At 35.5% G+C, this 12,827-nt stretch overlaps 1 protein-coding gene across 3 annotated transcripts in view; it reads left to right on the top strand.

The window, feature by feature from the left end:
• The window catches only part of ANTXR2 (ANTXR cell adhesion molecule 2), a 143,546-nt gene that overhangs the window by 30,489 nt on the left and 100,230 nt on the right, over positions 1 to 12,827 (top strand). For all 3 annotated transcript variants that reach the window (XM_057729060.1, XM_057729061.1, XM_057729059.1), the window contains exons 8-10: positions 7,489 to 7,549; positions 9,580 to 9,678; positions 11,471 to 11,540. In XM_057729060.1, the coding sequence (XP_057585043.1) occupies positions 7,489 to 7,549; positions 9,580 to 9,678; positions 11,471 to 11,540 (230 nt within the window). The remainder of the gene's footprint in view (positions 1 to 7,488; positions 7,550 to 9,579; positions 9,679 to 11,470; positions 11,541 to 12,827) is intronic.

The following is a 12,827-nucleotide window of genomic DNA, read 5'->3' as shown; positions in this document are numbered from 1 at the left end:
GCGGTTCTCACACTGCCACAAATCTTGCCAATTCTGGCTCCGAAGTGCATATCTGCCACTTGTTGCTCTGTATGCAAATTTGGCCTTTAGTGAAATCCTGCAACTTGAGCACATGCACAAGATGCAGACTCAATCCAAATTAATTTGGAACATGCCTGGAATATCCAGGGTGAAACACCATTCTGATACTTCATTCAAGTCAAACTTCAGGGAAAGGACAGCATAATGGAATCTCCTTTCATCTCCTGCCAAACATCTGTAATCTCAGAGAGGCCAGCGGGCAGAGATGACTCCTAAGGCTGCATCCGGTCTTGCAGCTAACCAAAACTAACCCAGAGGGGGACATAAACAACCTTATCTTATCCTAACCCCTGCCTTGACAAATGGAGAAATTCCGTGAAATTCATGTTTACAGAGTTCACTGAAATATTGAGAGTATTGTGATGATCTAAATTGTACAAAGAATGTATCAAAATTGTATACAATGAGTTAGAAAGAAAATAAATAGCTATAATTTTTAGGGATGAATACTATGGTTCCACCTGCAGTTTTATCCCAAACAACTCAGAAGAGGGGGAATACTTGGATTTTCACTTTTTATTGCAAGATTTTTATCATATATTTTAAAGGAGGCATTCAAGATAAGTACATTTTAAACAGGGCAGAGGGAAACAACAGTGACTGTTATAGAGATTAAGTATACAAAACCATCTCTAGGCATTTAATTCACAGTTTGGGACAACATGCTGGAATGTAGACATTTTACACAAAGTAACAGAATTTAGAATTTTATATATTTCAACCCCTTTTCTATTATAGATTAGTTATTGGTTTATGAACATAGGTCTTTTAGATGGTCTTGTATATACCATCAGCTCTGCCTAGACCTCTCCCTCCTGGAAGTTCACACTTTTATCTCCTACCCAACCTGTGCCCTGTGGATGCAACTGTAGGTTAAAAGTGTTTAAAGACTCTGTGGTTCATGAATACAGGATGGAAAGAAGCTAAGAAAAAGAATAACAGAGGGACAGACCTCCCTCAGGAAGACATGTAAGCAGACCTTGTTTTCCAATGTTAGCATCCCATTTTAGAAAAAGTTTTTCCTCAGGCTGCTTGAGTTTCTTGCTTCAATAATGGTTATGTTGCCTGAAATTCCTTGTACAGGGATTTTCACAGCTTAACAAAATATCCTCCTGAGGCTATAATCCTGTCCAGGATGTTTGAAGGGTCATCCATTCACACATTCACATTCATGTGTTAGTATGAATGAGTTCATGACATGACAGCAGCCATGTTGAAATGGAATGTTTGGGGAAATAGGGCAAACATGGATCGTGATTGTGTTTAGAAAAAGAGTTTCTCTGTGTGTCTAGCAACCCAGGTGAGACAATGAGAGGGGAGGGACAAAGACTCAGTCTATACCTAAAACTTGCCTAAAGTCAGTTCCACATCAAGAAAAAATAGAGAAAAACCAAACCAAACTGAGCAAAGTCACCAAACTTCTGCCTCCTGGCTCTGAATGTCCTTTCTGTTCGCAGGATTCAGGCAAATTCTAGAATTTTAGAATTGTGAAACCTAAATAGTAGCATTGACATATGTACACTACCAAATGTAAAATAGCTAGCTAGTGGGAAGCTGCTGCGTAGCACAGGGAGATCAGCTTGGTGCTTTGTGACCAACTAGAGGGGTGGAATGGGGAGGATGGGAGGGAGTCTCAAGAGGGAGTGGATATGGGGATATGTGTTATAAATACAGCTGATTCACTTTGTTATACAACAGAAACTAACATAACATTGTAAAGCAGTTATACTCCAATAAAGATGTATTAAAAAAAACAAAAACAAAAAAGCCAAAACCTAAATACCATTTTTAAAAATAAATTTAGTTTTTTATTTTGTTATTTATTGGCTGTATTGGGTCTCTGTTGTTGCACGCGGGCTTTCTCTAGTTGCAACAAGTGGGGGGCTACTCTTCCTTGTGGTACGCAGGGGCTTCTCCTTGTGGTGGCTTCTCTTGTTGCAGAGCACAGGCTCTAGGCACCCAGGCTTCAGTAGTTGTGGCATGAGGGCTCAGTAGTTGTGGCTTGAGGGCTTAGTTGCTGCATGGCATGTGCAATCTTCCTGGACCAGGGCTTAAACCTGTGTCCCCTGCATTGGCAGGTGGATTACTAACCACTGCACCCCTAGGAAAGTCCCCCTAAATACCATTGATATCATTACTTTTTTTTTTATAAATTTATTTATTTATTTATTTATTTTATTTGCTGTGTTGGGTTTTTTTGTTTTTGTTTTTTGCTGTGCGCGGGCTTTCTTTAGTTGTGGTGAGTGGGGGCTACTCTTCGTTGTGGTGCGTGGGCTCCTCCTCATTGCCGTGGCTTCTCTTGTTGCGGAGCACGCACTCTAGGCACAGGGGCTTCAGTAGTTGCAGCACATGGGCTCAATAGTTGTGGCCCACGGGCTCTAAAGCGCAGGCTCAATAGTTGTGGTGCACGGGCTTAGTTGCTCCACGGCATGTGGGATCTTCCTGGAGCAGGGATCGAACCCATGTGCCCTGCATTGGCAGGCGGATTCTTAAGCGCTGCTCCACCTAGGAAGCCCAACATCATTACTTTTATGGGAAAAAAAAATCTGTTTTAAGATTGAATAACAAATTAATTTTTCTAAGCACAGTTTGATTTTAGTTTGCAAGTGCTTGTTGTGTTCCTATGGCAGTATTAGGACCTCTGGTAGTTTGTTGTTCTAGTATAGCCTGGTTTGTCTTTTTTTTTTTTTTCAATTAATTTATTGGCTGTGTTGGGTCTTTGTTGCTTCACATGGGCTTTCTCTAGTTGCAGAGAGCAGGGGATACTCTTTGTTGTGGTGCGCGGGCTCCTCATTGCTGTGGCTTCTCTTGTTGCAGAGCACGGGCTTTAGGCACGTGGGCTTCAGTATTTGCAGCACATGGACTCAATAATTGTGGCTCATGGGCTCTGAAGTGCAGGCTCGATAGTTGTGGCGCACGGGCTGGCTTGTCTTTTAGCTTCTAGATGATGCCAAGAAGTAAAAAGTACAAGTGTTTTATCTGTACAAAACCAAATTTGAGAAAGAAAGCAGAATAAAATAAGACAATAGAGAAAAAAATAAATAAAAAGAGAGGGGCCCCTAACCAGTTGGGTATTCTATATATTTCTAATTCATAGGAGATGTACAATTTGAATTTATTCATAGTCTGTGGTGTTGAGAATTTTAAAACAAACCTATAAAAACCCCATGAATAAAAGTGAAAGCTTAGTGACAAAATTTTGAAGATAAGAAATAAGCCTGATTTTAGGTTGTTTCTGATAGTATAAAAGGCGTCCAGGCAAAACAAGCAGATGAATTTCACTAGTTATTTGGATGCTAGGTTTTGTAATGGGTAGACCATTTATCAAAGTCTGGAGGGTGGCAGAGGGCACTGGTTAGAGGAGTGGGCTTTGGACTCAATCAAACCTGGGGACATGTGGCTCTGCTATTTAAAAAGCTAATTGTTCCAGGACAATTTTTAAAAATCTCTCCAAGTTCCAGTTTTCTCATCTGTAAAATAGGGATAAAAATAGTATGCATTCTTAAGAGTTGGAAGGATTAACTGAAGAAATCTATATAAAGTGCTTAGCACAGTTCCTAGAACATAATCAGCACCCAACAAATGGTCATTATTATTATTGTTAGAAAGTCTTTTGAATTTTTGACTGCCGATAGTTGTACTAAATTTACAAAGTTTGACTTTTGTCATCCATATTAACATTTGAGGATTTAAAAGTAGGGATTAGGTAATAATGTACATATTTTTTTCATTTGTATATATTCCTTAATACTAATATTATTTTTTAAGTGAACAGATGCTTCAGTAGTGTACTTTTTTCACGGTGACCATCAAGTTATTTACCAATTTATATAATATATATTTATACAAATATATATATATTTACAAATATATATATATGTAAATGGATTCCAAAATCTCAAATGACGCAATTTTGCATCTAGTGTGTCCATGACTTAGAGAACCCTGGTTTTATTAATAGCATTTGGCTTGTCTTTAAATTCATTCTATGGTGCTATTAGCTCTCTTGATGTCAACTAAGGCCGATCTTTATTGGAAACTATTTTCTGTTTCTATTGAGACTTAATGAAGACAGATGGCAACACATATTTGAAGAAACATCCTTACAAGATCCTCTGTTGTACAAATGATGGAAGTGCAGAGCATGAAAGATAATGCATCAATTAGCATAGATGGGACACCTGAGCCAATGTTCAATCAATCAATAACAGTATTTAAGTTGGTAAAAATTAACTGGTGTTTAAAATAGTTGCCCCTTCTGTCAGTTGTCATTTAGTGATGACAATTTTAATGTAATAGGTCCATTTTGATATCTTGAACATTTGAACTTGTGCAATTACTTGGTGAGAATAGATTTTGAAGTGTTTTGTATTTATGGAAGTGATTGTTTAAAAATTTAATGTAAACTATTTGCATACAAATATTGAATCACAGCAACTTCTAGTTGTTCTTTTCTTAATATAGCAACGTGGTAAACTCTAGATGGAAAAACTAAATTTAGAACAAATTTTATTTTCCAAAACGCATATACTCTCTTCTCTCGTTTCTTTCCCCACCACATTCTCTTGCTCTTTATTTTTCATGTGAAGATGACTTTGGTGAATTTAGTTTCAAATTATGGGTCTCTGGATTTACAGCCTTTACAATATATTGAAAGTCTTGATGCTTCTTCACATAAATTAACTTTATTCTGCTTTATCTTGGTCTTTTTATAATTGTTGATTTGCTTACTAAATAGATATTTTTAATATCCTCATTAATTTGTGCATTCAGTCTGTATTCTCTAAGCATTTTTTTGGTTGTACTGTGTGTACAACACAATGTGCCAGTCCTGGAAGGCTCACAGTATAGTATGATCCCATTTCTATGCTCAAAGAGTTCGTCTTCTAACAGAGGAGGTAATTCAACACTCAAATAATATAAGATGCTAAGAAATAAAAAAACAAAATAGATTTTAGAGAAAGGTAGGTAATGTTCTTAGGGGGATTCATCTGGAGTTTGTCAGATGGTGATGCCAATTTAATGACTCATGTCTTTTGACGAATGTGTTATCTGAGTCACTTTTTCATTCAATAATATTATTTCTGTAGAACTCATTTTGTTAAAATAATTAAGCACAAATATTAAACTAATGGAAGAGTATTTTATGTATAAATGTACATTATACAAATTACTGCAAGATGTAATCAACCTTTAGTTATTCTAAAATCTCTGCTTAATGTAATTTAACTTCTTTAACTCAGACTTGAATAGAACATAAATTTCTAAATTATCTTGAACCTGTTCTTGAAAATCAAAATACTTTACAGGGATAAACAGGGTCTGGCTTCAGAGGAGTAGACCATCAGTGGTCCTTGAAGGTGTTTATTTTCCAGTCTTAAGGAGAGCTCCATAAGAATTGATCATTTGATCTTGCTATTGGAATTATCATTTTAGAAATGTTTTGATGGAATACATCAAATCAGAAGAGAAAGTCAACACAAACATTTTTCTTGATATTTTGAGATCTGATTTAATTTTGACCAATATTTTTAGGAGAGAGAAAACCAACATAATTTCAGAAATTCACACAAGTCATTCTGGGTTGTATAGTCTTTGACATGGCTTTTGGAAAGTCTCTTGATAATTTCTTGATTTACCTTATTCTAAGGATTTTTAAAAAAATGATTTCTATTTTTGATAGACTCCATCTTTAAGCCTCTCTCATAATTTTCTTGATGTTCAAAAGATATTTCTGTAATGCTGATGGAGGTGTGCCTAAAATAACTAGTAAAAAAGATTGTAAGCTGTAAGACCAGTCAGTCTCCTTAACAGAATTTATTTTAAAATAAATTCTTTTAAGAATCGACACCAGATAAAATAGATTTGGGGGCTCTATAATATTTTCCTTTGCCCTTCCATTTTCGTAGCTCAGTTCTCACTTTTATCTCAATTGGTCAAAACTAAAGCAATAATGGCCCAGTTTTGTTACTCGGAACCTTCTTAGCTTCACATTCCTTTGGCAGAATATTTGTATTCTGTCCTCTGCAGAGTCTTGTTAATCTGAATTATGTCAAGATATTTAAAGATGTTAGTGATTTGAGATACTTCCCTTCCAAGAGGGCACATTAACCTTTGAAAATGGTCCTCAATTCTTAAATGAACAAAGGGACTCAGTCTTCAAAGGAGAGAGTGTTGATTGTCAGAGATAAAATAGCAGACCAAGAGGTGTTTGGGCCCTGGCAGTCTTTGAGTGACTGTGGAATCTCTTTGGTCATTTATGAGTTGAAACAGACCTCACTTGGAGTTTCTCAGATATAATATTTTACTCTATTTGTTTCCTAGTTACTAAAGCCTCAATCACTAAGTGAAGAGTGGATTCACTGGGAAAGACCTTAAAAAGTACAAATGTTCCCTCTTCCAGAGAGGCATATTCGGCAACAAAAATTTCATGATTTAATCCAGCTGATTTTTAGAGTCTGAAAATTTATATTTCCACTGTTATTAGAGAAATCACAGAAAGCATTTCTATATCCTGCTACAGTCCTTCCTTCCTGTTTTAGTTATGAGCAGGAGAGGCTAGAAACTACTGTACATCATCTGTCTTTAACATCTGTCAAGAAAGGAATGTTGTTCAAAGATCATCTGGAACTTGTCTGCCTTTGCTAATGTAGTGCAGAGCAGCTCTAAAAATAAAGACAGGATTGTTGAGTCCATTAGAAGCAGCTTATTTCATCATTGTTGTTTAGCTCTTGTAGCCTTGTGCCTTGTATGGTGGTTTCTGTTTCTCAGAACAAGCTAAGAACAGCCATTCTGTTCCTGTGCTCTGGGAACGCTGGAGTAGAGAGTCTGTATTTTTGAGAATAATCTTTGGCTCATACAAGGGGCCTGTGTTCTGCAAGTGTAGTGTTTGATGCATGTAAGGAGGATTAACGTCCGTGGGAATTGAGGCAGAGAAATTGAATAGAAGTGCCAGAGTCAAATAAAGAAGTGTTTATTTATTGATATTATGTTGACCCTTTTAATAGAAGACATTAAATTAACATAATTAAATAGGAGGTCTGATTTTGCTATCTTGTTTTTGCCTGATGGGAAAGTCAGCATTGATTTTATGGCTATCAGGAAATTTTAGTTATCTTTTCACATCCAAGGCGCCCAGACTCTGAGGCAGCAACCCACTTTATCTGTGTTTATCTGTATTTATTCTAATCAAATAAGGATTCCTACAGAATACAATCTTAGAATATATACTAAAAGATGACGCAGAAATTTCCTAAGAGCTTGGTAGGTGTGTATGTGATGGTTAATAAATTTTCTCTGCCATCTATTGAAGTTAAAGGGAGGACCACAGATTATTAGTAATCATATAATTCACTTTACATGTTATAATTTAGTGCTATACCTTGATCTTCTTTTTTTCCTTTTTAGATACTAGCTCAGTCATGCACTGAAATCCTGGAATTACGGCCTTCAAGTGTCTGTGTGGGGGGTAAGTGGTTAGAATTTAAAAATACCTTGTAAGAAACTGTACTTTTTTTCCTAGTTAAAATATATGATTTGAAACATGTTGGAAAGAGAATAGCAAAATTAATTTTTTGGCATCTTTTTCTGTAAGAATTTTTAAATAATTCCTTGAAATATTTCTATTTTAAATTCAAATTTTTAAGATTGGAGTGTTATTTTAAATAATGAACATATTGTGTGACAGGCTTTTGAAATCTTCTGTATATTTAGTTCATGTTTGAGACCTTTCCTATGACAAATAAAATAAAGTAGGAAATTTTCTGTTTCATCTGATTATACAAGCAGTCAGGTATCTGTAGACGCTGAGCTCCGTGCCTTGATGACCTGGCCAAAATACAGCATCTGCCAGCTCAGGGCCCATAAAGAAGGGATTTATGGGTGGATGGCAGGAAAGAAGCAGGTGGCTTCATCAGCTGGAACAGACTCCGGTTTTAGCACTTTCAAGCCATCCAGCCCAAAGAGAGTACGAGTCTCTCTGGCCTGTACTATATCTACTTCAGGTCTTACCTGGAGTTCATTTTAACCAGACTTTTCTTTTGAAAGGAATAATATTGGCTCTGGTGGGGGAGGAAATGTGCTGTGCAATTTACTGCAGAGCCTCCCAACTGCTGAACATGAGATGAAGTTCTGCATCTTTTAGATTCCCCCATTAATGATTATTGAGATGTTTAAGAGGAATTGCACTATTGCACTATTGCAATTGCACATTCCAGAGCAGGATGGCGTTCTTTGCATTTATAATTTTACCTAATCCTCATAACAACACTATTCGACAGTTTTATAATCCTGGGTTCGCAGATGGGGAAACTGAGACAGAGACATGTTTAGTACTTGCTATTAGTAAATGTCCTTTTAGACTCTTGTCTGCCTGACTCATTTAAAGTTTCACTTGCACTTTATTTTAACTTACAAGAAAATTCCTTTCATAACACACTGAATGGAGAGTGGCATGGCATATTTTCTTCTACAGTTAATTACTCTATACGTGTTAGATTATTTTACGTAGAAGGTCTCTGAGAGGATTGAAAGTTAATCATTATTAAGATAGTTGACATAACTCCTTGCAGCTAAGCAGCAAACATTTAGTTGCTAATCAAGACATTGATTGGCAGACTTCCCTGGTGGCGCAGTGGTTAAAAGAACCCGCCTGCCACTGCAGGGGACACAGGAGGTCCGTGCGCCACAACTCCTGAGCCTGCACTCTAGAGCCCACAAGCCACAGCTACTGAAGCCTGCGTGCTGCAACTACTGAAGCCCATGCGCCTAAAGCCTGTGCTCCACAACAAGAGAAGCCACTGTGCTGAGAAGCCTAACATTGATAGGCAACTAAAATTTTCTTCTAGCATATTATTTCACTCTAACATTTTGTGACTGCTCTTCTTATATAGGATACAAGTTAAATCAACTTCTTTTACCATTGGCCATAAATTATCATTAGTCCAAAATACATGACCTTTGATGAGTTATAAGTTTGTATGCAAGACAAAATAAAACTGGGATTAGAGATGTGAAGAAGCTGTTAAAGAAGAGCTATGTATGGGGGGTCATAGATTAAAGAAAATGTGATACACAACTGTTCTAAGAACCAGATGATATGAAGCATTAACTTCTCTACATTCTCATACCTCAGTACCTAAGACAAGAGGAAAAGAGTTTTCTTTCCTGTGGATATTTTCTTTAGCATAGAATTTGGGCAAGTTTGTATGGTATTTGTCTGGGATGACTGTTAAGTTTCAATTCTAAAATCTTGGTCACTACTGGAAAACGCTTTGTTCAAAAAATAAAATAATGCATCTCTACATGACAGTGAAGGGTATCTTGGACCCCTGGAGGGTCTAAGAAAGCAAGTAGGACCATGTCTTCATTGTTATTAATTGGCTGAATAGTACTAAAAAATTCATTCTTTGTACCTTGATACTTTTGTTTCAAGTTATGTTCTTTGTTGTGTCTTTTTGTAAAGTAGACTAAATTTTTTGTTTTTCCTTTTACTTCCAGAGGAATTTCAAATAGTTTTGAATGGAAGAGGATTCAACTTGGGCAGTCGGAATGGCAGTGTTCTCTGTACTTACACTTTTAATGAAACATACACAAAGAGTAGGTCTCTATAATTTCAATATTGCTTTAATATCTGCATAGTATATCGGCATCAAGTGTTTTCCTCTTTTCTCCAACTGCAGCCAACTGTGCTATATTTTTTTAATCAGAGAGGAAAGAAAGGAAGTCCAATGATGATACAAGTAGTAATAATAATTACTTAATAGTTATTTAATAATAGTGACATTTGTTCATAGCTTAATAAATGCTGGTCCCTATCCTAAGTAGCCTCATTATACAAATGATGGCCTTGTGGCTGAAAGAGTCAAATAACTTGCCTGTGGTGACACAAGTAGTAATGGGCAGAGCTGAGAGTTGAACCCAGTTTTCCTGACTGCACTCTGTATGGACTATATCAACTGTCTGATTTAACTACCTTTCTCCAGATTTGTTTCTTGTCACTTTTGCCTGAAAAGCTATCTTGGACTACTCTACTACTTATGGCCTTATTTTATTGTCACTTGTTATCTTTATCTAATTTCCCAATAATTTGTCAACCAGTTTCCTGAAGACAGGCTTTTTGCCTTATAGATAGATCTCCAGTGCCCACCTGGCACAGGGTTTGTTGATAATTATCATATTTAGGGAATTGTGTTTTATTTTCCCTAACTTGGCTTTCAAAAAAGCAGAAGATGAGTGTAACATTTTTATCTTCATTCTGAGAAAAACTTCTGTTCTTTAAATAGATCTTAGTATGCTGAGTGTTTTGGGTCTCTATTAAGACATTTTCTCCTCATTGATGACTATATTGTTTTCTAAAATTTTATACTGTAAAGCAGATGCTGCACCTCTGTGAACTCTGGTGGAATTGTATTTTGAGAGGTTCATCTACAATTTTGTTGTTTATCTGACAGTTCTAAACCCTCCAATTAGCACAGCTTTGCCTTCATATACAGTCACTTTTCCATATGTTTGTTGAATTAAAGTGATGAGGATCTCAGCATGGTAAATGCCATCAGTACTTCCTCTCTTTCCTATTAAGATCATCATTTTGGTGAGGAAAGACAATAATATTTGTAACAAACTCTCTTCCTAGTAGGTTCTACAACCGAAGAGGACAAACTAATTTTACCATTTTTATTCAGTAGTCATCTGTATCTAGGCATTAGCTTTACCTAACTACTTTTCATTGAGTCGATTATAACATAAACACATTTTATACTTAGCTACATAGGATTAAATTTATTAAAGTGAATCTCAAGTATATTGAGTCAGATTGTATTTTCATCATTTGCATTCTCAGCTTATCCATCTGAATATGTAACTTATCTGAATATTTATAGTCAGGTCATTTTTCTTATATGCTATTAAAATTGCAAGGCAATTTAAACATTCTATAAAATGTGTTTATATATTATAGATCCAATTATTTTATTAAACTCTTGAAATAAATGTATTATCCTTTGGATATTTGTCTTCTTTTCTCCATTATTTTTAAATTCTGCTTTTAAAATATATAACATTTTTCCTTGAAAATCTAACATATTGGCAACATTGAGGGAGAAAATGTGATGATTTTATAGTACCTACAAACTGTATGTGAACTTAATCTATATCAAAAAATCATAATTTATGATTTACCAGTACTGTATATCAATGAGGCATATAATCTCTTTCTATTTTTCATTCTGTGTTCCTTCCTCTTTCTTTAGATGAGTATCTTTTTGTTTTTTCATGTTAATATGTCTAATGTCCAACCCTTGAGCTCTGATTGCTGCGTCTCTTCATATTATTAATGAAACTGTGAGATACATAAAACCCTTTATTGATTCAATAACATCTTATTTTCTAGGTGTAATGCCAGTAAGTGTGGAACGTAACTCTATGCTTTGTCCTGCACCTATCCTGAACAAAGTTGGAGAGTAAGTACTTCATTAAAAACATTTAAAAACACTTCAGCTACAAATTATAAGGAAATGGAAACAAAATACACACTAGTTGTTTTATTTTATCTTTTTTTGATATACAGACTGAACATGAAAGGGTAAACTCTAGGCAAATCGCTTTGTTAATACTTTATACATATTCTTAGTAGGCAGAAAATGGTAAAATGTCTTTTGTTTCCTAAATATTGATTAAAAGGCTCTATAAATATCTGGATAGGTTTGAGAACTATTGTTAGAGCCTTTAAATAATAAAGCCATAGCCATTATTTTGAATTTTAGAGTATTGAATTCACACACACACACCACACACACACACACACACACACACACGAGTTTCAAACTGGGATTTTGACTAACTACTATAGTGTTTAAATGTTAAGATTAAGAGCCTTATTATGGCTCAATAAAGCACAACTTAGCCTAGGAAATATTTGTGCAATAATTTGTGTCTCAGTTCTGTTAAGGTCTATATTCTTATGTTCTTTGGTGTGGCAATAAACCATGATAGCTGGATAAAATAAGGGATATTTAGTTTGGAAGAAGGGCTTTTGTTTTAATCACCTATATACAGATAATTTCACCAGCAACTTAATATTTCCATTTGTGATTATTTCCCCCTGCCCTCTCTATTATGCAGGAAATGATAGCAAATAGTTCAAATGTTCTCTTGTTCAACAGTAGTGGATGCAATATGTTTAGGATAATGGATAGGATACAGTTTTCAAGAATCACTGTATACTGATCTTGAACCTGGAGCAGAGGAAACTAAAATATAGAAGGCCTCAATCCAAAGTCTGGATTAGTGTTCAGAGAATGAAGATTATATTTTCCTTTGTGGAACCTAAGAAAATCATTTTAGTAGTTTGAAGTTAACTTGAGCACTTAACTTTTGTGTATGCTTAAATATTCAGGATATCTTTTGGACATCACTTTTGGTCATCCAAGTAAATTGGAGCAGTATCAGCTTTCTATTTGAAATTGATTGAAAAGAGCTGCATAGTATAACTTACAAAAGCAAGACTATCAGAATCTCTTTTCTTTCTATAAAAAAGTATTCATTTTCTGTGTCATATAATAATCTGGTCTTATTGATAACATGCTTATGGCCAAATTAGATTGGCCTTGGAATTTAAGGCCAGTCCATTTTGTGTGGAGCCATCTTTACCCCAAAGGCACAGTGGGACACAATGGCTTCTGAGTAATAATGTCTTGTGTTAGCAACGATAAATCTATTGACTTAAGGTTTGGTCTTATTTTATTGAA

Source organism: Hippopotamus amphibius, chromosome 3 (assembly GCF_030028045.1).
Source record: "Hippopotamus amphibius kiboko isolate mHipAmp2 chromosome 3, mHipAmp2.hap2, whole genome shotgun sequence".
In the NCBI taxonomy this organism is placed as follows: Eukaryota; Metazoa; Chordata; class Mammalia; order Artiodactyla; family Hippopotamidae; genus Hippopotamus; species Hippopotamus amphibius.
The sequence above is the reverse complement of the archived record's forward strand: the minus strand, read 5'-3'. Positions and strand labels throughout refer to the sequence as shown.